The 26455-nt window shown below is 39.2% G+C and overlaps 1 protein-coding gene across 1 annotated transcript; it reads left to right on the top strand.

The window, feature by feature from the left end:
* Positions 1–6459: 6459 nt before the first annotated feature.
* Positions 6460–26310, top strand: Polr2M (RNA polymerase II subunit M). Its single transcript, XM_071675086.1, has 6 exons — positions 6460–6672; positions 8797–8933; positions 9101–9254; positions 12691–12864; positions 19882–20011; positions 22092–26310. The coding sequence occupies exons 1-6, from the start codon at positions 6491–6493 to the stop codon at positions 22302–22304; spliced, it is 990 nt and encodes a 329-aa protein (XP_071531187.1). The 5' UTR covers positions 6460–6490; the 3' UTR covers positions 22305–26310.
* The last annotated feature ends 145 nt before the right edge of the window (positions 26311–26455 follow it).

Raw genomic sequence — 26455 nt, 5'->3', positions numbered from 1 at the left:
ACTGATATATGTGTGAGTAAAGGAATGGTTTATACATACAAGGTTAAGAGATGGGGCAACATACACCTGCAGCATACATAAACTTAGGAAATTGCATGATAGAGAAGTACAGTGCAAATTGGTAATTACATACATATGTGCACATGCTTTGGAAACATGTGAATGAGCAAGATTAAAGGATGAAAGAGCTAGAGTTAAGCAGTTTGAAGAAGCGGTTCATGGACCACATAACAGTTTAGTGGAGGTGGTCTAGACAATATCAAATCAGGGGAGAAAATGTAAAGCCAATGATAAGAAGTCAAAGCCTGATGTACTAGAGGCTGTGCAAAGAGAAGATGAATTTAATATCAACATTGAACAAGAAACTGCAGGAGCATTACCGGGAAACTTTCGAATAGAGGAAAGGATAAAAGTGCACAATGAATCTACTGGAATAATATCAAAAGCTTATGTAGAAAATAGGATAAAAACACACAAACAAGAAATCAGAGAGCAGAAAAGATTAGGAGTAAAATTGGAAGCAGATCAACTGAGCATTAAAGAGTGAAGGAGAGGAACCTTGACCTGGAGAAACCCAAACAGAAATATACAGGAAAGTGAGCAAAGATGTTGGAAAAGTAATGTGCTCTGTTAGAGATGAGGCAAATGATGTATATGGGCTGGTTGATGGAAGTTTAAGAAAAATGCAGAGAATTCAGGACCAGTGCTTGCAAGCCAAAAGAGAGTTTATAAAGAAGCTTAGAGACACAAAGATTGAAACAGTCATAATGAGGGATGTAGCTGAAAAGTAGGTGGTACCAAAATTAGAAAGATTAGTGAACCAGAAAGTTGGCATATTAATCAATGATTATTTTTAGATTGGGAGATCATACACCAGACAAGAAAGGGAAATGCATATTAAAAGTGCTGGAGGTTATAGGGCTGCAAGGAATGACTTTTGTTTTAAGAAAAGGAGAAAAAAGGGAAGTTATAACCAATATGTAATGGGGTAACCAGTTATGGTTACATTTGACTTGGATTCATCTATTCAGGAAGTACTCAGGAAAGCTAAGAATCTTATAGGGTTGATGGAATTCAGTGGGATATTCATCAAGTGTCATATATCTAAGGAAGAGGGAGGAAAGAAAAGAGTACAGTCTGAAGACAAAAAACTGAAGACAGCACACATGGTAAGAGGATGGTACAACACTACTAGAACTGCAGATAGAGTAGGAATGTTAGGTGGTAATGACAGACCAAAAGTAATGTATTCAAATGTGGATGGTTTGATAGCAGTAGGAATTCAAGGATAGTATAAGGAAGGTGTGCCTGATATTATTGGAATTGTGGAAACTAAGCTTACTGAAGTGATAAGCTCACACTTATTGTGCCTAGAGGGCTATATGATAGCAAGAAAGGAAAGGGATGGTAAAGGCCCCCCACAGATTGTCAAGCATAACAGACAATCATTGTGATTGTGCTGTCACTGGTTAAGGCCACAGATTTATGAGGAGACTGTACAATCTTCATTTAGTGTGTGTTGCATGGCTAGACAACATGTGTGCTGAGTCTGCATGCATAACAATTATCCTTGCTATGGAAACAGAGTTAAAGAAAAGAGTGACCGAAGGAGAGGTGTAAGAAAAGACCAAGTCAGCCAACACCCAACCCAGGTGTTCAATCTCCCCTTGTTGCTGGGTGATAAATAGGTACCAGGCTTAGGTTGGTGTGTGTGTGTGTATATATATACTTACTGGTAAAGACATGACACATTAAACAAGGTTAAGAAATGGGGCAACACAGTTGTGAAACTCTCCCTGTAACACACAAATGGTAATCATATACACAGGCATGAGGTTTTGTAACAAATTCCTTTGACATTTGTGACAGTGAGCGTGTTTCAGATGAAAGATGAATGGGTGTATTTCATGTTCCTGGTCTCAGAGGGCATTAAACACAAAACTTTAGGAAGTGATAAGAGCCTTCTTGAAATTGGTTAAGGTCACCAGTGGTGTCTCACGAGGTTATTTTTCTGATATGTTGAATATTTGCCAAGAGGACTAGACTCCATACCTGAATATTTTGTATGATGCTGAGGTTATAAGAGAAGTAAGAAGTGCTAGGGATTCCATCAACAAGTTCCAGATTAGGTGTGATACATGCTTGATGAAATTCTCCTGTTATCATTAATAACTAATTCAATCCTAAAATGATGGGCATGGCCCTAAAGTTCATGATTAAAAAAATCAACAGGAGTATTTTTGGTTGTATTATATCTTTAACACTAAATTTCAGTGTGAAGGAGATTGTCTGGTTAGCACTGAGAGGATAGTGAAAAATCTGACTCTTTCTTTATCTCGAAATTAGTTTCACATCTCTCTCATTTCATACACAGGCACAAAAATGGTGATACATAACATAAATATATTGAGAAATATTATATTTCATATTACAATATGAATGAGTGTGAGGAGAGCAAAAAGCTGATGTGTGGGAAGGACATGGACGTTTCATCTTTGAAAATAATTTATCGATGTGTCCATCATCTGTTACCAAAGTCCTCCATAACCATAGGATAATCTATATATCTATCTATATCTTTGATGCCCAGTCCCTTCGGGAACTCTCATCAAAGTGGTGGTCCTTACATGCTTCCCTCACATGCACTATTCCATGCATTCTTCTCCCATTTTTCTCCCTCCAGTACTCTTCCACTATATTTCCCCATGTCACCGGAGGTTTTCCTCTTACACACGCTCCTTGTAAACTCTCTGTTTCCACATGCTCAAAGCACCTCAAAGTAATACGTTTCACCCACAATTCTCTTTGCATTTCTTGCCATACCAAATCTCTCATACTCCTCTTCATTACTTTCTTTATTCCATCTAGACGTACCATATACTCCTCTCAAATAACCCATTTCCACAGCATGGATTCTTGACCTCTTTGGCTCATCCCATGTCTATGATTCGGCTGCATAGGTAAGGGTCAGTAGGATTATGCTGACCCTTGATCCTCTCTTCACAGAATTACATATGGAGAATTTAAAGGGCTTGTGTTAGGTAAGTTCCATCAGAATTGCAAGGTCAGTCTGAACATGTCTGGGCCTCCCTACATCCTATGTAATCCTGCTAAAATCACAGTCACATATCTTTACATTTTGCATGTTATTAGTAACTTTCCCTTCAAAATAATACATTCTACCTAAAGTTGCTGTGTACACTCAATCAGCACATCAACAGCCATGCTCTTATAATGATGGTATTGAGGAGAGCAGAATTTTTCCCACGCTTGCTATTGATGGTAAGGTAAGTCACCTGGATTTTTAAACAGAGGCAGGAAAAGTTAGAACATAAATTGATGTCAACCAACATTTCCTACGACAACATCAACTGATATCAGCCAGAGTACGAATTAATGGGGTGGGACAGATGCAGTTAACTTTAGGTGTGTTTTTATCCCATCTCATGCCTCAGTCATGTGACATCACCTTACTTGTGTAACTAGGGAGCTGATTGTTAGAGTGATTTCCTAATACTTGTTTTGGTCCATACTAATATGTGAAGGAATAAGACTCAATAGAAATGATACATATGATATCAAAGTTTCTATTGGAGTTTTGTAATGGTCAAATAACCTGTCCCTCACTTTATGCAGGATCACTGTGTGATTTTGCTCCTCTGAACACCATTCCCTCTTTTCATGCATCAAAATTTGCTACTATGGAGGGGGTATGGGGTAGAAATTGCACCAAAACTTCCCTTTTTTCTGTATTGTTTATCAGTTCGGTATTTGCGATTTCTCTATGTGTGAGGGATGTGTTTCACTGAAGAAATAAGCGTCTTAAGAAAGCGGAGTGGCTGTTCATCGCTTAAACCAAGTTGTTGTTGGAAATGCTAACACAACCCTGCCTCACTACCTTACTTCCACCACACCTCAGCATACAACTGCAGCCATAGCAAGACAGGTAGGAATGTTGAAACCTACTACATTGCGACATTGTTGTGGAAGAAAAAGGTGAGTCAAGCACACACACTTACGAACAAAGGCTATAGTTATCCATGAAAATTCATGTTGGACAAACTTTCTTCTTTGTGTATGTATGAGAGAGAGAGAGAGAGAGAGAGAGAGAGAGAGAGAGAGCTTTCGGGCAGGGAGGTTGCCATGCAGTTAAACTGCGACGATACTTGTAGCTCCACGTCAGGTGAAGAAGCTCCCAGGAGTCAGGTCACCCATATTATTCTGGTGTTGTTAAAGACAGGTAATCCAATAACAGTCGAAGTATCTTATTACATAAAGCCGGACTGAGAGCATGGAGGAAAAACAATGGTAGAATACAGCATACTCTTCATGTAAAACAGAACAGGGAGTAATTACTTATGTACGACCTGGTACATACATGTTGACGTTGCCATATTGAGGTGTTTCATTGAGAAGAAATGGCCATGATATACGTTGTTCGTTTTTCATATGATATGCTTCAGGTTCTTTCCAGCTCATTAGGTAAGACCGTAGGGGTAAAGCTTTCCTTTTCCTGCTTGTAATCATTAAACTAATATAAGGACTGTTGTCAAAGTTTGGCTGATAGAGACTTATTGTTGTTATGGATCTAGTCACTCGTGGAGTATACATGATTCACTTGCAGATTTTTCTTTTTAAAGTGAAATATTGGTTGCTATTTAGTAAATTTAATTCTGTAGAATTTTTTGTGAAATATAGTGAGTACAGATATTTTTGTTTTGTTTTGAAAAGTGGGTTTTAAGTTTGGTCTTTTGCGTTTAAGAAATGGATTTCAAATTTTCTTTTCAATTTAGATTTTCTCGTTGTGATGCGTTGTTTATAATTCTGGAGACGAGGGGATCTTAGACCTGTGGGATTTTCTGTTTCGAGATGCAGATTGTAAGTTGATCTGTTCTTTGGAAACAAATGGTGCAACTTGGACAGAAAAACACGTTCAATAACAACAGTGCGAGTACTGGATAAGTAATGCATGCAGTCCTCGAGTCATGAACCATTGGAGATGGAGGATTATGGCGGGGAAAAGTTTTTTTTTTCGATGACATCTTAATGGCGTCTTTGAGTCAGCCTCACGTCAGGAGATGGTCATGGCGCTAGTGAGTGAGCGTGTCTAATAACTAGGTTACAGCCATGACTAGCTTTCTTCATTAATAACCCGGGTAGATAAGAGACAGCACGGTCAGGGCACAAAGGTGATCTGGGAAGGAGAAACCATTCCCCAAAAAGGAACAGGAGACGTCGCTGATTGGTGCAACCGCAGGTTGGCCTCTGACTTTCTGCTGTTGGACTGAGGTTAGGTCCGTGAGAGCGGGTCTTCTGTAAGGATTGAAGTCATCTGCTTAATGTAATACAGCAGCAGCAGCTTTTGACCTGCCACAGCCGAACATTGAGCATTATGGAGTGATACTACTTACATTTGTTTGTGAACTATGTACTTTACGTCCGTAGACTTTGTTCTGGGAAAAAGGAAAATTGTGAATTCCGTTTTCTTATGTGTGTGAGTGTGTGTTTACTGTAAGAATGTTACGGGGATTGTTTTACATTCGTGTTATCTCGTCTCTTACCCTTGTGTATGTATGCACCCCAGCCAGCCTTAGCAAGGTACCCATTTGATTCATGACCAGATCGGAGGGGAGGATGAACACCTGGGTTGGCTGTAGACCTACTACCACGTCCGTGATTTGAACATATGCCAGTCTGACCTGGAAATGGCTCGTGGTGACTCATTGTCAGTAGCTCTAACCATTACACCAGAGAGGCCAATATAAGAATGAATCAAATGTTTAAGAATTACGAAAAGTTTTATCTCTTTACTTTTGAGTGCAATTTGATTATTATTTGTGTGTTACGGGGAGTGAGTTTTACAGTTGTTAACATTGTCTCTTAACCTCGTATGTATGTACACACACATCCCTAGCGGCCCCCTGTCTCTTAACCTCGTATGTATGTACACACATATACCCTAGCGGCCTATGCCAGGTGTGTGTGTGTGAAACGTGAGTTACAATTCAGTTTTATTTGTGAACTTGAGACTTGTACCCTCCATTCTTCTACCGTATTATGAGAAAAGAAACATTAAACACATGTGCTTTGTTAACCTTTTATTATGAAAAAAAATCTGGATTTTTATATTAAGATATTCATCCTATTTTATCTTTGATTCATTTGAAAGTTCCATATATAAGCAAACTGCCCCTTAGTTCGAAATATGTCCGATCGCCATTATTAAACGTTTCTATACCGTTGTTGCACAAAGAACCTTCGAGTGACCCAAAACGTAGTGAATGACAGACATCATTAATATAAAGAGATGAAAAGAAAAACTGAAATTCAGGTTTTCAATAGACATCGCCTCATTAATCTTAAAGCGTATATATAAAGATAAATTCACAATAGTTGAAAAGTCGAATTGTTAATGACAAACAGGGAAAAAGTTCAGAAATAACTCTTATTTACAAGATCCTTACTTAGTTTCGTGAATAAACATGGAGCCATGAACGAGACTCCCTTATACAAGTGTGTCAACAAAGAGTGGAAAACATTATCCTCTCTTGGGGATGATGTCGCCATTAGAGACCCAAAGTTGAAGGAAGGCTATCTAGGAAACCTGAGCAAGAAGTCTGTAATTGAATTGGAAGAAGTTTTGATTCGACACGACCGGATTTTAAGTAAGAAGTAAGTTTCAAAGTGCATCAATGGAATCTTTAGGTTACTACTAGCTGATATTATACGAAGAAATGCATACCTTTCGTAGCTCTCTGTTGGATTGGAATGATATGGTGAGAATAAGACATAGATTGACTAGAATCATTTATTTCATATAGGGATGATAAGGTAAACGTTTAGAATATAGGAATTGTCTTCCTTTTTCTGGTATGGAATTTTAGTTGCCGCTGTAAGGAACTATGTGAAAGAGTGGTGCATTTTGCTGTATTACCACTTAAAACTAACTTTCGATATTGACGCGTTAGTGGCACTCTCATGAGGGACAGGGAAAATGTGAGGTTGAATGATGCAGTAATAGTGAGAGATGTGGAATACAAATAATATGCTCATTCAGCACTTAAACATTGCATTTATGAAGATCTGGATTATATTGTGTTATGAAAAAGTATAGTACTCGACTTATCTCCACCACGTTCATTCATTTGGTTGGCAGTGTAAACATTGAGTTCAGATGTATTAAGAGTTTTTTCTTGCTTGATGTTTCCTGTGTTTGTGATGTAACACCAGGAACAGATTAAGGAAGGCCACATCTCACATCTGTTCTTTAGGTGGCATGTTAAATGCATCGAAACCAAAGCTCTCTATCCACAACCAGGCCCGACATACATCTCCATTATTTACTCTGGATGCTTTATATATCCTGGTTCAGTCCATTAGCAGCATGTCGACCCCAGCATACCATATCGTTCCAATTCGCTCTATCCTGTGCACACCTTTCGCCCTCTGCATGTTCAGGCCCTGATCACTTATGATCTTTCACCCCAGCCTTCCATGTCCAATTTAGTCTTCCCATTCTCCATGTTCTCTCCACTTATGACACTCATATCCTCTTTGTCAATCTCTCCTCGCTCACTCTCTCTATATGTGCAGACCATTTCAGCACACCCTTTTCTGCTTTCTCAACCAGACTTTTATTACTGCTCATCTTGGATCTCTGGTCTGATTAAGTTAGAGAGTTGAAAGACATATAAGCAATTATTCCTGTGCTGAAGAGATCTTATAAACATCAATTTAAGCCCTAATCATTGAAGAGATCTGAACTCGCCTAACATATTTGCAGAACTTGGATTAAGTTAGGGGTCAAGAAATATCACGATTCTCAGTTTTGCAAATTTCATTTAAATGTTTTTGATGAAAATACAAAGATACGGACTAGAGGCCTAAATAACACACTAAATATTGTTCTTATAGTTTGCTTTCCCACTAGAATATACATACAGTCAGGAAAACAACCTCAGGCTCCTTGAACTCCTCATTGTCCTCTAGCTGTAGAAGCCTTAGCTCCATTGTCAAGTTCATCAAAGATATCACTCAGTGTTGTCTGAATGATGCTAGATGGCAGCTGATGCTTATGGCAGCAGGATGCCGTACTCTTATGCCACACTCGGACATCGAAGAGGCACCTTCTGGTGCTGAGAGAAAAAGAGACAGTTCTAGCTTTCAGATTTTAGTACACATGGCTTGCTGACCATAGGAATTTACATGATATACTTGTGATTCTTGAAATAATAGACAGTTGAGGGACCTATGATTTGTGAAAATTTTATATTTGAACTGCAACAACATTTGAAAATACTTTGATTCCTTCAACCTGGCCTCAGTGAATAGGTTAACTGTTCTTGGTAATGTTATTGTACTGATGGATTAGTTATTTGAATAAATGTATGCTTATATTGATCATAGATATGAAAAGTCTGTGTTTTGGGTTTGGCATAGGTAAAAGAAGAGTATTGAAAGCTTTATTTGCATAATTTTCTGACAGATTTATGTACCTTGGCATAATGCTGTATATCATGTAAATTCATTTTAAGTAGTATATCCCTTGTGTCAAAAAGTTGAGTAATGGAAAATATACTGGGTGGGTCTCAAATACTGGTTGAAGGAAATATTCTTGTTGACATGGTGTGAGGGATTTTATTTCTGTTGGATTCCGTAGGTGATGGCAAAGTGATCCTCAGTTTTTCCTCACTGTAGTTATGCAACCTCTTTAGTAACATTTAACAGGAAAGTTTTTCTAAAACATGGAATATTATTGGACTGAAATTTGCTAAGATAAATTTCAAATTTCTTCAGGGGACTGTTATCAAAACTCAAAGACAAAGGGCTGAATTTGCAGAAACGTCGACAGGAAGTTGCTGAAGCTCTTGAAGCTGCTCGTCATAGAGGGATTTCTGAAACGGCAGACAGTCCTACTGACATCACTGCATTAGGTAGCATATAGCATTTAAAAGTGATTTAGTAAATATATGAGAGATTTGACATAGAGGTTACAGTTAACTGTGGAGGATAATTTTTATTGGACTTATGTTCATGAATAAATAATTATTTTCAAATTTAGATTTTTTAAGGTTGCTGATTTATGCTGTCTTTTTTTCAGAATGGAATAGTACAGTAAGGAATGGTAATATTAATACTGTTAAGAATGATCATCTAGACAGTGATGATGAGGAGGAAGAGGAAAAACTAGATCCTTTGAGACTTATGGCATATCACTCTTCTTGTGTAAAGAAACCTCTTCGTAAAGAGCCTCGGTAAGTTGACCGGCATTAAACCTCGAATCTCAGGTTTCAGTTTCACTGGTTGATTAACTAGTTGAAGTGTTTGTAAATTCAGTATTTACGAAATAGTGAAGAGTATTTTGCTTAATGTTTGGTCCAAGGAAAGTGTAGAAACGGTGTTGTAGGTGTATATCTACTGCAATCTCCTTGAATTTAAGTTATTTAAAGTTTAGGGATACCAGAGAGCAGTAAGGTAATCCCCTTAGATTTTTGTCATACTTGGAGTTGAGGGATGCCAGACAGCATTAAGTTAAAGTGATTGTTCTTGCATTTATATGTTTTTATGTTTGTGCTCTCATTTTGGTATTTAATAATCGAAAGAAATGTTCCTATATATTCAGGATATATATCCCTGGGATAGGGGAGAAGGAATACTACCCATGTATCTCCTGGTAATCATAGAAGTTTACTAAAAGTAGTAGATGCAGGGAATGGAAATCCTCTCTTACTTTATTCTCTTTCAGAAAGAATGAATTCGAGGAGCCTCTCTCTCTCTCTCTCTCTCTCTCTCTCTCTCTCTCTCTCTCTCTCTCTCTCTCTCTCTCTCTCCTTTGAGGCTCATACTATTCTTAATGATACCTTACTGAAGTGTGAAAGGTAAGATGGTAATTAGAAAGAGAATAAGTAAATAGAAATGGATAAGTATATGATTTTTTCATACGTGCTCCCCATTTCCTGTATGAGTGAGATAGCATCAGGAACAGATGACAGGGCCTCAGAGGGAAAATTCCTCACTTGGCTCTTTCCTTTGTTCCTTTTTTGGAAAGTAATACAGGAAGGGAAGATATTCAGCTACTTGCTCCTGCCACTTTTAGTCACCTTCTGTGACACACAGGGAATTCTCCATGGAAAGGTCTGTGGGGCCTAGATGTGGATAGGGAGCTGTGGTTTTTGTGCATTACACATGACGACAGATAGAGACTGAGATGCTGAGTGTGAATGACTTTGGCCTTTTTTGTCTGTTTTCCTGGCGCTGCCTCCCTGAAGCAGGGCATAGCGATGCTGTTTCCTGTGGGACGGGATAGCACCAGGAATGGATAAAAGCAAGCAACTATGAATATGCACATGTGTATATATGTACATGCCTTGTGTATGTTTATATATATGTATGTATATGTTTATGTATATTTGTCTGTATATGAAAGGATGGGCCGTTCTTTGTCTGTTCCCTGGCACTACCTCACTGACACGGGGAATGGTGATCAAGTATAAGAAAAAAGAAAAAAAATATAGAATTTATGTATATACATAAACGCCCACACACGTTTATATATATACCTATAGATTTCAACGTATACTTAAGCAAACATACACTGACACATACATGTATACATGTGCACATTTTCATACATGCTGCCTTCATCCATTCCTGCCACCACCCCGCCACACATGAAATGACACCCCCTCCCCCCCCGCACGCGCATGAGGTATTGCTAGGAAAGGACAACAAAGACCACATTCGTTCGCACTCAAACTCTAGCTGTCATGTGTAATGCACCGAAACCACAGTTCCCTCTCCACATCCAGGCCCCACAAAACTTTTCATGGTTTACCCCAAATGCTTTACATGCTCTGGTTCAATCCATTGACAGCATGTCGACCCCGTTATACCACATCATTCCAATTCTCTATTCCTTGCATGCCTTTCACCCCCCCTGTATGTTTGGCCTAGAATACTCAAAATCTTTTTCACTCCATCCTACCTCCCACTTCTCGTTCCCTCCACCTCTGACACATATATCCTCTTTGTCAGTCTTTCCTCACTCATTCTCTCCATGTGACCAAACCATTTCAATACACCCTCTTCTGCTCTCTCAACCACACTCTTTTTATTACCACACATCTCTCTTATCCTTTCATTACTTATTCGATCAAACCACCTCACACCACATATTGTCCTCAAACATCTCATTTCCAACACATCCACCCTTCTCCATACAACCCTATTTATCTCCCATGCCTCACAACCATATAACAGTGTTGGAACCACTATTCCCTCAAACATGCCCATTTTTGCTTTCTGAGATAACGCTCTCGCCTTCCACACATTCTTCAATGTTCCCAGAACTTTTGCCCCCCTCCCCCACCCTGTGACTCACTTCTGCTTTCATGATTCCATCCACTGCCAAATCCACTCCCAGATATCTAAAACACTTCAGTTCCTCCAGTTTTTTCTCCATTCAAACTTACCTCCCAGTTGACATGTCCCTCAACCTTACTGAACCTAATAACCTTGCTCTTATTCACATTTACTCTCAGCTTTGGGTTGGGCCATTCTTTTGTCTGTTTCCTTGCGCTACCTCACTGACACAGGAGACAGCGACAAAGTATAATAAAGATAAATAAATAGCATTTATGGGATGGCCTTGATGAAGGCCTCAGTTGCCCTAATTCCTTTGGAAAAGTTAAAACTGGAGGGAAGGATTTCCAGCCCCCCCACTCATACCCCTTTAATCATCTTCTACAACACGTAGGGAATATGTGGGATTATCCTTTCTCCCCAGCCCCAGGATATCATTTACATTTCAGTTATATATTTTATTTTTATTATACTTTGTCATTGTCTCCTACGTTAGCAAGGTAGTGCAAGGAAACAGACAAAAGAATGTCCCAACCCACCCACATACACATAAACGCCCACACACGCACACATACATACCTATACATTTCAACGTATACATACATACATATACATTTTTTTTCATACTATTCGCCATTTCCCACGTTAGTGAGGTAGCGTTAAGAACAGAGGATTGAGCCTTTGAAGGAAATCCTCACTTGGCCCCCTTCTCTGTTCCTTCTTTTGGAAAATTAAAAATGAGAGGGGAGAATTTCCATCCCCCCACTCCCTCCCCTTTTAGTCGCCTTCTGCGACACCCAGGGAATACATGGGAAGTATTCTTTTTCCCCTTTCCCCAGGGATAATACATATACATACACAGACATATACATATATACACATTTACATATTCATACATGCTGCCTTCATCCATTCCCGCTGCCACCCTGCCACACATGAAATGGCATCCCCCTCTCCGTCGTACGCGAGGTAGCGCTAGGAAAAGACAACAAAGGCAACATTTGTTCACACTCAGGCTCTATCTGTCATGTGTAATACATTTTAATATATACCTTTTATAATGCAAATACTTTTACCAGAAAGCATTTACTAGTGTTAAGCATTGATAAATAGATGAACATTTTTATTCTTATGACTTTGTTGTATATATATATGCTCTCTGTTCAAAATACTATTTTAAAGGTGTTTGCTTAGATTAAGATTTTGTTAGATTTTTAAGTATTTTGTTAGTAGTGTGTTAGCCAAAAGTTTTTTGTCATGAAATTAAGCATTTCTAAGAATTTTTAAGTATTAATCATAACTTAAAGACACATCTTACTAAAACTGTAGTGAGGAAGAAGATCCATCAGAAGCTATTGTGCAAGAATTAGAACAGTTGAACATCAAGGATTCTGTGAAGAAGAATGATGGATCATCCCAGGATTTCGGAACAAAGCGAGATATCATGCTAGCAGAGAAACATGAAAGAAATGGACCCATAAAAGTGCCTTTTAAGCCATTTCGGTATGTTGGAGATTACTTTATTTTGTTTGTTTTACATTATATGGTCTAATGTAAAGGGGAAGAGTGGTTTGGGAATGCCTTGGGAGTAAAGTCAGGGGTTAGTGAGAGGACAAGAGCAAGGGAAGGAGTAGCAGTACTCCTGAAACAGGAGTTGTGGGAGTATGTGATAGAATGTAAGAAAGTAAATTCTCGATTAATATGGGTAAAACTGAAAGTTGATGGAGAGAGATGGGTGATTATTGGTGCATATGCACCTGGGCATGAGAAGAAAGATCATGAGAGGCAAGTGTTTTGGGAGCAGCTGAATGAGCGTGTTAGTGGTTTTGATGCACGAGACCGGGTTATAGTGATGGGTGATTTGAATGCAAAGGTGAGTAATGTGGCAGTTGAGGGAATAATTGGTATACATGGGGTGTTCAGTGTTGTAAATTGAAATGGTGAAGAGCTTGTAGATTTATGTGCTGAAAAAGGACTGGTGATTGGGAATACCTGGTTTAAAAAGCAAGATATACATAAGTATATGTATGTAAGTAGGAGAGATGGCCAGAGAGCGTTATTGGATTACGTGTTAATTGACAGGCGCGCGAAAGAGAGACTTTTGGATGTTAATGTGGTGAGAGGTGCAACTGGAGGGATGTCTGATCATTATCTTGTGGAGGATAAGGTGAAGATTTGTATGGGTTTTCAGAAAAGAAGAGAGAATGTTGGGGTGAAGAGGGTGGTGAGAGTAAGTGAGCTTGGGAAGGAGACTTGTGTGAGGAAGTACCAGGAGAGACTGAGTACAGAATGGAAAAAGGTGAGAACAATGGAAGTAAGGGGAGTGGGGGAGGAATGGCATGTATTTAGGGAATCAGTGATGGATTGCACAAAAGATGCTTGTGGCATGAGAAGAGTGGGAGGTGGGTTGATTAGAAAGGGTAGTGAGTGGTGGGATGAAGAAGTAAGATTATTAGTGAAAGAGAAGAGAGAGGCATTTGGACGATTTTTGCAGGGAAAAAATGCAATTGAGTGGGAGATGTATAAAAGAAAGAGACAGGAGGTCAAGAGAAAGGTGCAAGAGGTGAAAAAGAGGGCAAATGAGAGTTGGGGTGAGAGAGTATCATTAAATTTAAGGGAGAATAAAAAGATGTTCTGGAAGGAGGTAAATAAAGTGCGTAAGACAAGGGAGCAAATGGGAACTCCAGTGAAGGGCGCAAATGGGGAGGTGATAACAAGTAGTGGTGATGTGAGAAGGAGATGGAGTGAGTATTTTGAAGGTTTGTTGAATGTGTTTGATGATAGAGTGGCAGATATAGGGTGTTTTGGTCGAGATGGTGTGCAGAGTGAGAGGATTAGGGAAAATGATTTGGTAAACAGAGAAGAGGTAGTGAAAGCTTTGCGGAAGATGAAAGCCGGCAAGGCAGCAGGTTTGGATGGTATTGCAGTGGAATTTATTAAAAAAGGGGGTGACTGTATTATTGACTGGTTGGTAAGGTTAGTTAATGTATGTATGACTCATGGTGAGGTGCCTGAGGATTGGCGGAATGCGTGCATAGTGCCATTGTACAAAGGCAAAGGGGATAAGAGTGAGTGCTCAAATTACAGAGGTATAAGTTTGTTGAGTATTCCTGGTAAATTATATGGGAGGGTATTGATTGAGAGGGTGAAGGCATGTACAGAGCATCAGATTGGGGAAGAGCAGTGTGGTTTCAGAAGTGGTAGAGGATGTGTGGATCAGGTGTTTGCTTTGAAGAATGTATGTGAGAAATACTTAGAAAAGCAAATGGATTTGTATGTAGCATTTATGGATCTGGAGAAGGCATATGATAGAGTTGATAAAGATGCTTTGTGGAAGGTATTAAGAATATATGGTGTGGGAGGCAAGTTGTTAGAAGCAGTGAAGTTTTTATCGAGGATGTTAGGCATGTGTACGTGTAGGAAGAGAGGAAAGTGATTGGTTCTCAGTGAATGTAGGTTTGCGGCAAGGGTGTGTGATGTCTCCATGGTTGTTTAATTTGTTTATGGATGGGGTTGTTAGGGAGGTGAATGCAAGAGTTTTGGAAAGAGGGGCAAGTATGAAATCTGTTGGGGATGAGAGAGGTTGGGAAGTGAGTCAGTTGTTGTTCGCGGATGATACAGCGCTGGTGGCTGATTCATGTGAGAAACTGCAGAAGCTGGTGACTGAGTTTGGTAAAGTGTGTGAAAGAAGAAAGTTAAGAGTAAATGTGAATAAGAGCAAGGTTGTTAGGTACAGTAGGCTGAGGGTCAATTCAGTTGGGAGGTAAGTTTGAATGGAGAAAAACTGGAGAAAGTAAAGTGTTTTAGATATCTGGGAGTGGATCTGGCAGCGGATGGAACCATGGAAGCGGAAGTGGATCATAGGGTGGGGGAGGGGGCGAAAATTCTGGGAGCCTTGAAGAATGTGTGGAAGTCGAGAACATTATCTCGGAAAGCAAAAATGGGTATGTTTGAAGGAATAGTGGTTCCAACAATGTTGTATGGTTGCGAGGCGTGGGCTATGGATAGAGTTGTGCGCATGAGGATGGATGTGCTGGAAATGAGATGTTTGAGGACAATGTGTGGTGTGAGGTGGTTTGATCGAGTAAGTAACGTAAGGGTAAGAGAGATGTGTGGAAATAAAAAGAGCGTGGTTGAGAGAGCAGAAGAGGGTGTTTTGAAATGGTTTGGTCACATGGAGAGAATGAGTGAGGAAAGATTGACCAAGAGGATATATGTGTCGGAGGTGGAGGGAACGAGGAGAAGAGGGAGACCAAATTGGAGGTGGAAAGATGGAATGAAAAAGATTTTGTGTGATTGGGGCCTGAACATGCAGGAGGGTGAAAGGAGGGCAAAGAATAGAGTGAATTGGAGCGATGTGGTATACCGGGGTTGACGTGCTGTCAGTGGATTGAATCAAGGCATGTGTATGGGGGTGGGTTGGGCAATTTCTTTCATCTGTTTCCTTGCGCTACCTCGCAAACGCGGGAGACAGCGACAAAGCAAAAAAAAAAATATATATATATATATATATATATATATATATATATATTTTTTTCATACTATTCGCCATTTCCCGCGATGGCGAGGTAGTGTTAAGAACAGAGGACTGGGCCTTTAAGGGAGTATCCTCACCTGACCCCCTTCTCTGTTCCTTCTTTTGGAAAAAAAAAAATGAGAGGGGAGGATTTCCAGCCCCCCGCTCCCTTCCCTTTTAGTCGCCTTCTACGACACGCAGGGAATACGTGGGAAGTATTCTTTCTCCCCTATCCCCAGGGATAATATATCATACTACTTGCCATTTCCCGCGTCAGCGAGGTAGCATTAAGAAGAGAGGACTGAGCCTTTGAGGGAATATCCTCACTTGGCCCCCTTCTCTGTTCCTTCTTTTGGGGATTAAGAATACTTCCCAGGTATTCCCTGCGTGTCGTAGAAGGCGACTAAAAGGGGAGGGAGCGGGGGGGCTGGAAATCCTCACCTGTCATTTTTTTTTTTAATTTTCCAAAAGAAGGAACAGAGGGGGCCAGGTGAGGATATTCCAAAAAAGGCCCAGTCCTCTGTTCTTAACGCTACCTCGCTAATGCGGGAAATGGCGAATAGTTTAAAAGAAAAGAAAAGAAAATATATATATATTTTTTTTAATTCCACTGCAATACCATCCAAACCCGCTGCCTTGCCGGCTTTCATCTTCCGCAAAGCTTTTACTACCTCTTCTCTGTTTACCAAATCATTTTCCCTAACCCTCTCACTTTGCACACCACCTCGACGAAAACACCTTATATCTGCCACTCTATCATCAAACACATTCAACAAACCTTCAAAATACTCACTCCATCTCCTTCTCACATCACCACTACTTGTTATCACCTCCCCATTAGCCCCCTTCACTGAAGTTCCCATTTGCTCCCTTGTCTTACGCACTTTATTTACCTCCTCCCAGAACATCTTTTTATTCTCCCTAAAATTTAATGATACTCTCTCACCCCAACTCTCATTTGCCCTCTTTTTCACCTCTTACACCTTTCTCTTGACCTCCTGCCTGTTTCTTTTATACATTTCCCACTCATTTGCATTTTTTCCCTGCAAAAATTGTCCAAATGTCAATCTCTTCTCTTTCACTAATAATCTTACTTCATCCCACCACTCATTACCCTTTTTAATCAGCCCACCTCCGATGGTTCTCATGCCACAAGCATCTTTTGCGCAAGCCATCACTGCTTCCCTAAATACATTCCATTCCTCCCCCACTCCCCTTATCTCCTTTGTTCTCACCTTTTTCCATTCTGTACTCAGTCTCTCCAGGTACTTCCTCACACAAGTCTCCTTCCCAAGCTCACTTACTCTCACCACCCTCTTCACCCCAACATTCTCTCTTCTTTTCTGAAAACCCCTACAAATCTTCACCTTCGCCTCCACAAGATAATGATGAGACATCCCTCCAGTTGCACCTCTCAGCACATTAACATCCAAAAGTCTCTCTTTCGCGCACCTGTCAATTAACACGTGATCCAGTAACGCTCTCTGGCCATCTCTCCTACTTACATATATATACTTATGTATATCTCACTTTTTAAACCAGGTATTCCCAATCACCAGTCCTTTTTCAGCACATAAATCTACAAGCTCTTCACCATTTCAATTTACAACACTGAACACCCCATGTATACCGATTATTCCCTCAACTGCCACATTACTCACCTTTGCATTCAAATCACCCATCACTATAACCTGGTCTTGTGCATCAAAACCACTAACACACTCATTCAGCTGCTTCCAAAACACTTGCCTCTCATGATCTTTCTTCTCATGCCCAGGTGCATATGCACCAATAATCACCCATCTCTCTCCCTCAACTTTCAGTTTTACTCGTATTAATCTAGGACTTACTTTCTTTCATTCTATCACACTCCCACAACTCCTGTTTCAGGAGTAGTGCTACTGTATTGTTGACTGGTTGGTAAGGTTATTTAATGTATGTATGATTCATGGTGAGGTGCCTGAGGCTTGGTGGAATGCTTGTATAGTGCCGTTATACAAAGGCAAAAGGGATAAGAGTGAGTGCTTAAATTACAGAGGTATAAGTTTGTTGAGTATTCCTGGTAAATTATATGGGAGGGTATTGATTGAGAGGGTGAAGGCATGTACAGAGCATCAGATTGGGGAAGAGCAGTGTGGTTTCAGAAGTGGTAGAGGATGTGTGGATCAGGTGTTTGCTTTGAAGAATTTATGTTAGAAATACTTAGAAAAGCAAATGGATTTGTATGTAGCATTTATGGATCTGGAGAAGGCATATGATAGAGTTGACAGAGATGCTCTGTGGAAGGTACTAAGAATATATGGTGTGGGAGGCAAGTTGTTAGAAGCAGTGAAAAGTTTTTATCGAGGATGTAAGGCATGTGTACGTGTAGGAAGAGAGGAAAGTGATTGGTTCTCAGTGAATGTAGGTTTGCGGCAGGGGTGTGTGATGTCTCCATGGTTGTTTAATTTGTTTATGGATGGGGTTGTTAGGGAGGTGAATGCAAGAGTTTTGGAAAGAGGGGCAAGTATGCAGTCTGTTGGGGATGAGAGAGCTTGGGAAGTGAGTCAGTTGTTCGCTGATGATACAGCGCTGGTGGCTGATTCGTGTGAGAAACTGCAGAAGCTGGTGACTGAGTTTGGTAAAGCGTGTGAAAGAAGAAAGCTGAAAGTAAATGTGAATAAGAGCATGGTTATTAGGTACAGTAGGGTTGAGGGACAAGTCAATTGGGAGGTAAATTTGAATGGAGAAAAACTGGAGGAAGTGAAGTGTTTTAGATATCTGGGAGTGGATTTGCCAGTGGATGGAACCATGGAAGCGGAAGTGAATCATAGGGTGGGGGAGGGGGCGAAAGTTCTGGGAGCGTTGAAGAATGTGTAGAAGTCGAGGACATTATCTTGGAAAGCAAAAATGGGTATGTTTGAAGGAATAGTGGTTCCAACAATGTTATATGGTTGCGAGGCGTGGGCTGTTGATAGAGTTGTGCGCAGGAGGGTGGATGTGTTGGAAATGAGATGTTTGAGGACAATATTTGGTGTGAGGCAGTTTGATCGAGTAAGTAATGAAAGGGTAAGAGAGATGTGTGGTAATAAAAAGAGTGTGGTTGAGAGAGCAGAAGAGGGTGTTTTGAAATGGTTTGGTCACATGGAGAGAATGAGTGAGGAAAGATTGACCAAGAGGATATATGTGTCAGAGGTGGAGGGAACGAGGAGAAGTGGGAGACCAAATTGGAGGTGGAAAGATGGAGTGAAAAAGATTTTGAGCAATCGGGGCCTGAACATGCAGGAGGGTGAAAGGTGTGCAGGGAATAGAGTGAATTGGAACGATGTGGTATACCGGGGTCGACGTGCTGTCAGTGGATTGAACCAGGGCATGTGAAGTGTCTGAGGTAATCCATGGAAGGCTCTGTGGGGCCTGGATGTGGAAAGGAGCTGTGGTTTCGGTGCATCATACGTGACAGCTAGAGACTGAGTGTGAACGAATGGGGCCTTTGTTTTCTTTTCCTAGTGCTACCTTGCACGCATGTGGGGGTAGGGGGTTGTCATTTCATGTGTGGCGGGGTGGCAACGGGAATGAATAAAGGCAGCAAGTATGAATTATGTACATGTGTATATATGTATGTCTGTGTATGTATATATATGTATGTCTGTGTATGTATATATATGTATGTCTGTGTATGTATATATATGTATATGTTGGAATGTATAGGTTTGTATATGTGCGTGTGTGGATGTGTATGTATATACATGTGTATGTGTTTGGGTTTGGCCATTCTTTCGTCTGTTTCCTTGCGCTGCTATGGAAACTATTTTTGTGCTTACCTTAGTTGCTTATATTGGATTCTTAAGAATGCATCCCTTGGTATATATGAGGGAGACCAGTACTCATTTAAGTAAGAAGTTAGTCTCAGAAGCTACATCAAAATTTTCTATTTCATTGTAATTGAATCATGAGATACATATTTTTACTATACAAATCAGTTTGTAGATTGAATGGTACATTTTTAACACTATATTTTTCCACAGGCGCACTAATAATCCTCAGCCAGTACCAGGACTATTGCATCACACATCTGCATGCAAGGCTCATCCTGCCATATGTATTTCACAGCAAGAGTCTCTGAAACTTGAGCATGATTATCTTGTTAAAGACAAAGTAAGTATAACTGTTGAGTTTGTTGATTGAAAATGCATGGTTGAAGAGAGTTATTAACATCTTTTATCTGCAGCAGTAGTTAAGTCATAATCAGATGCAGTCTCAAGAGTAGTTCTGGTCATTCATAAAATGTAGGGCTTGAGTAAAAGTTGAATATTACTTTAAAGTTTGATATTTTGTGATTATTCGATTTCTTTGACAGTAACTTAGGGAGGGAAGAAAGACTTGAGGAGAGATACATCCATTTAGCCTTTTGCCATGTTTTTTACTGCTGTCAACTGGTGTGTGGATGAACACCATTCCCTTTTAGTCCACTTTCTCCTAGGATATACTTTTATCATTTACCTATGTTCTTAATTGTTTTAGGATATACTTTTATCATTTACCTATGTTTAGTTGTTTATCATATTTTTTCCAAATGATCACTCTATATCTGTCTGTTATTGTTTATTCCCATTTCCAGTTCCATGTGGTGGATCAGGTGCTTGTAGCATCTCAGCTCACACATTTTCAACCCATGTTCAGTGTGTGAAGTGTAAACATACATTTCTTTGCTAATGTAACCTTGTTACATTTTTACTTTGCATACTAAGTTGATCCAGTTGAGATCAGAAGTATCATTTTACATTAATATGTGTGATGTCACCATGGCTGTTTTATTTGAGTATAGATGGGGTGGTGAGGGAGATGGATATGAGGGTCTTAGAGGGAGGGGCAGGTCTGCAGTCTGTTGGGGGTTAGGGGGCCCTGAGGGATGGGTCATTTGCTGTTTGCTGATGATGCAGCTCTGATGGCAGGTTTGAATAAGAAACTGTAGCAGCTGGTTTCTGAGTTTAGGAAAATGTGAGAAAATATTGAGTTGAGAGTTACAGTGTTATTAAGCTTAGCAGGGGAGCATGAGTTTGAACAGAGAGAAAGAGGAGTGTTTTAAACACCTGCGGGTTGACATTGAGCAGATGGAACCATGGAAGCTAAAGCAAGCTGTTTAATGAGTGAAGAGGGCTGCTGTAGTATTTGTGTGCATACTTTTACCTGATACAAATCCTTGAAGGCCTTCATTTATGAATTTGCTACCAACAAGAAGCTCCATAATGAGTTTTCCCCACCATTCTCTCATATACTTTGAGTATATGCAGTGCAAGGCAAAGTACTCTGTATTGTTTTGGTATTAATTTAGATTCCTTGTTATATACTGGCACTAAAAATGCTATTTTGTGTTATGTCTTCTAAAATGGATTGTTCTATGTTTTGCTTAAAAGAAAAAGATTACATCATTAGAGATTTCATTACTGTCATCTTTGTCTTTTAAGGAAATGTAACTGGGATTCCATCAAGTCCTATACCAAGGTCTTTCTGAGTAAGTCATTTGCTTCATTGATGCCCCTTTCTGTTGTGCTGATAATTGTGAGCGCATGCTTGTATGGGAAGAATTATTTGTGAAAACTTCTGTAATCATTTTGACAAAAATATAAAGTAAAAGTATCCTGTTTATATAGGAGATGTGTCCCAAGAAAATGTAATAAAGTGTAATTAATTATTAATAATATTATTAATAAAGTGCGTAAGACAAGGGAGCAAATGGGAACTTCAGTGAAGGGCGCAAATTAATATTATTAATAATTAATTATTAATAATATTAATAATTTATTACATCCTCGATAAAAACTTTTTAATGCTTCTAACAACTTGCCACCCACACCATATATTCTTAATACCTTCCACAGAGCATCTGTCAGAGATATATAACAGAATAGAATTGATAACTACCAGAAGCACCGAGTTGTGCACCTGCAGAAGCAGACTGTTTCATGCTGAGAGCATTATAATTCATACACTGTGAATTAGGACCAAAGCAGGTTGCATCAACCACCCACTTGCTTCCCATTAAGTGAGCATGAATGGGATTAACAAATTCACAATTATTGTCTTATCCTTGAAAAATATACCTTTGCAGATCCTCTGCCTAGACTGCAGCAAGCAAATCTAGGTATTATTGATGCACGTATAAGCTGTGAGAAGATAAATGTCTATGTCATGATGTATTCATTGTAAGTCACTCATTTTTTTCATTCCTTTTCAGGAGAGAGCTCTCAAAGATGCTTCAGAGCAACTGTGTAAAGTAAAGACAGAAAAAATTGGCTTGCCTCCCCCATCTTCTTTGGGTAAATATCGTGACAGAAATCTTGGTAAACATATACTTGACTCTGATGAAGAAGAAGAGGAAGACTTTTTTTACAATGCAGTTGATGCGGATATATTTGATGATGGAGAGGAATATTTCAGTGATTGCTGAAAAACATATATACTGTACACTGTGAATATAGAATTTTAGCATCACTGCCTTGTTTTGCCATTAGGCTCTGTCTTTCAAGGCAGCACAGGTGAACTCTTACTAATCCAGGATGCTGGGACCAAGGCATTACCAGATTTACAGATTTCCAGGCTTTTAAGTTTTGGTGCCGCCTCTTAAAGACAGCACTAGTAGTTACCATTTTCATGAAATTTCATAAATTTTGAATTGCAGAACCCTTTCTCAAAAACTTTTGTCAGCAATGTCCAAGTATCATTCACATAACAATATGAATACTTTATACATATCCAGTCTCTAACATTTACACATGCCTGATACATGAAAGTGAGACAATGACTTCCATATTTATATACCTGCTTCTTGCATTACAGATTTACACAGTAAGTTGATACATGAAATGAGTCCAGTGTCTGTTTGATACATACAGTGAGCCAAAAGTCACTGTACACCTACTGTAGATGACGAGTATATTCTGAGAGTATATGTTCTGTAATACGGATACATTTCCCATACTTACTTATATTACAATAAATGTTGGAAATGGCACTCATGTGCCTGTAGACATACATCTAGATGTTGTATCTTGTTTGCAAAGACACATGACAAATCAATCTGAGAGATGTTCCTGATGAAATTTGGGATGGCTCCCTTCAGTTCAGGGAAAGTGTGAGGATTGTCTTTGTAAATACTGCTACTCATAGTATAAATTGGTCTGCACTATGTAACACCTGTACCACCGCAAACACTCAATCCTCAAATGACAAAACCACTTTTACACAAACACTTTTAGCTTACGGACACACTTACATTGAAAGAAACTGAAGTGTCATTGCATGAAGAAGGAAATGGAGGGAGGAGGGGGAGTTTGGTCACTGCATGCTTCAGAAGTCATGTAGGCCATTTGTTGTAACAATAATACTAAGAATGAGATGTTTTATTGTTTGTAGTGTAAGTGCACAGTGACTTTAGGTTAAGCCTGTGTAGTGTATTGCTGTGAAGGTTGAGGAAGACATTTGTGTAATTACTGGTGAGTAATCAGAGAACATTCAAAGTGTATAGAATGAATGGAAGAAGAAATTAATATGATGGATATGTAAAAAGAGAAGACCGAGTGACATCATGAATGTGTATTCGTTAACATAGAAGAGAGAGAACATAAATGCAAGAAAACAGAAGTGATGATAAGTGAACTTCTGAATGTTATATTCCTGAAAGTAAGTATGAAGATAGTAAACAATGGGCTTAAAGTGTCATATCAAAAAGAATAGCATTTTCCAAGTGACATCAGAACTGAGAACTGCATTTTTGAACAGGTCACTGTTAATGGAAACAGTAAGAACAAAAGTCACATTAACATGAAGAAAGTGAAAATTGCAATAATGGAAAGGTGCCAGATATAGTACAAAGTTTAATATTTAATGAAAATAGATTCAGCCAGTAGGATGCAATAGCACAGGCAAAGCCTATCCCTATGGTTAGTTACTTATCACTTTTTCGTTTTTCTCCATCGATATGATTATAGTCATAGAAGCTTTAGTAAATTCTTTGTAAAATGCATTCTAAACATACTATATATTCTCTTTTGATATATGTATTTCAAGATGGACCCTGCCCCGCCCCAGTGAGTGAAAGGGGCCAGGGCCAGAGCAGTTAAATTGAAGAACTGTAAAGTTTTCCGTATGAATGACTGACTTTAAAATTGTGCAGTTGAACATTGTGGGTGTTTAAAATTTTGTCTATGATATGCTTTATGCTGTTGTAATGGTCTTTTGAATGATTGATATTAAAGGGTTGTGTTAATGAAGGAAATTTATCTTGAAACTTTGTAAGGAGTGCAATGCCAAAATAACACTGTTTCATCACTACTCAAATTTTTATCATCAACTAATATAGCAATTTGTTTGACTTCACTGGTTGTCAAGTTGCAACTCTTGTGACCCAGGTAGCTGTCTGTTCTTTCTGCTTCAACCACATGTGGACTGCTGGCATTCTGTCCACAAACATACAATCTCTCCTTGTCACACAGAACTCTTGACAACACTTTATCTATCTATCTTTCTGTATCTCTGATGCCTGTTCCAATTGGAACCCCCTCAGAGGGGTGGCCATGGCAGTATAGTCACTATAACAAGTGAACTCCAGTGCTGCTTCTTAGCCTTTAGTGTCTCACCTTTAACAGGCCACTGGCAGAGGGCAATTCTAGTACACTGTTTGCTGAGGCTCTTAATGTTCCTACAGATTACCTTTGTCTAATGCTCCTACCAGCTACTGCCTAATGCTCCAGCCTAAACGTTCCTACCCATTACTTCCATCTACTGCTCCTACCATTTTGCCAAAAGGCAGGGCTATAGAGGTAGTTGTCAGGAACATTAGGTGGGAACATTTAGGTGGAAGTAGTTGGTTGAAACATTAGGTAAAAGTAGTTGGTAGGAGCATTAGGTAGCAGCCTTTGGAAGCAGTGCACTAGAGTTGCCTTCTGCCAGTGGCCTGTTAAGGGTGAAGCACCAAAGGGCTAAGGAGCAGCACTGGAGTTCAAAGTTATGGAAGTTATATTGCCATAGACACCCCCTTGAGGAGTTCTCGAAGGGAATGGGCATCAGAGATATAAATAGATAGGCAGATAGTGTTCTGCAGTCTCATGATGAGCAGAAAAATTTTCACATGACACTTTTAACACTCATATTCCAATACATACCTAAAATCTTTTTAACCATCCTTAAGAGTAGTCACAAGGATTTTATATTTTCAGTTCATCATGGAGCAACTTGGCTTATGCATTCAGCATTGGCTGGCCATCCCTTCACTGCTACACTTATGAAACCACTCGCACAGAACTTCTTCCACAACATTTACCTTTGCTGATGCAAACTTTTATACTTACTCTTACTCTTGTGCATGTAACTGCCTGCAAAAAGCTTTTAACATTTTCTCTGCATCTTGAGATCAAAATTTTTTCAAGTAGCAGTACTACAGTTGTCACTGAGCCTCTTCATGGATTTACTTTCTCAGGTGTTTGTAATTATTCTTTATTTTTACAATTCAGAATGACCTAGGGACTTCTTAATGGTCTTTTGAAAGATGTTGGAATTGCATACTTGTGGCAAAATTTGGAAAGATGAGACACACCTCAGAATGCTGCATAATACAAGTGGAAGAACTGGTTGAGAGCACCAAACAGTTGCAACAGTCACTCGGAATACTAATACTGTGTGTCCCTGAATTTAGAAGAAATGCTTCTGGATTATTATCTTGCACATCTAATCAGAGCCAGTTTTCTGGTGAAACTGGTTTTTCGAGTCCTGGATTTGCAAGAGTGCACCTGTACTGTATAATGATGTAATGAATGCTATAAATGTACTTTGTATACTTAGGTTAAGAACAGATGATTATTTTTTTAAAAAATATGAAAATACTTTAGTTAAGAACAGATGATTATTTTATTATAAACATATGAAAATACTTTAGTTAAGAACAGATGATTATTTTATTAAAAACATGAAAATACTTTGACTGTAGTATACCCCAATATTATGTGGACAATATAAGGAAACCATAAAACATTATACCTATTGAAAATTCTCAGAAATGTACAGGCCTTCCATACTGTTGTATGGCATAACTGCATCCTTGCATTAACTTTTTTGAGGAGTTAACCTTATGATTTCTGGCAAGTACTCTTGTTTCCCAGAACTACAGTAACAGCATGCAATATTATCTGCTAAGTAAGTTTGTTCATGTAAAAGCACACTGTAATAAGTACTTAGTGTAGAGTGATTTTCCACAAACATGTGAAAACTTGGACAGTGTTTTACAGCTGAATGTTAGTACCTTAATAAAAGTTTTACTGCACACAGCATTACGTATATGAGGTACAGATGAATGTTGGAGATGGTAAGATTCATTCTTTTTTTTTTTTATGTTGCAAAGGAATAAGTAAAACTTACATTTTGTTCATTTGATCCCTTGATGAATAAATTATTTTCATGGTTTCAGTGAGATAACTTCCCCTTGAGGAATACCTGCTGATGAATACATAACAATGAGATTTTGCAAGTTCCACTTACTGATGAATACCTAGTGGTAAGATTTTCCTTGAGGGAAGGCTAATGTGTAGCACTCATCACATGTCTTGT

This window comes from Panulirus ornatus, chromosome 20, assembly GCF_036320965.1.
Source record: "Panulirus ornatus isolate Po-2019 chromosome 20, ASM3632096v1, whole genome shotgun sequence".
NCBI classification, from domain to species: Eukaryota; Metazoa; Arthropoda; class Malacostraca; order Decapoda; family Palinuridae; genus Panulirus; species Panulirus ornatus.
Note: the sequence above shows the minus strand (reverse complement) of the source record. Positions and strands in the feature narration are given on the sequence as shown.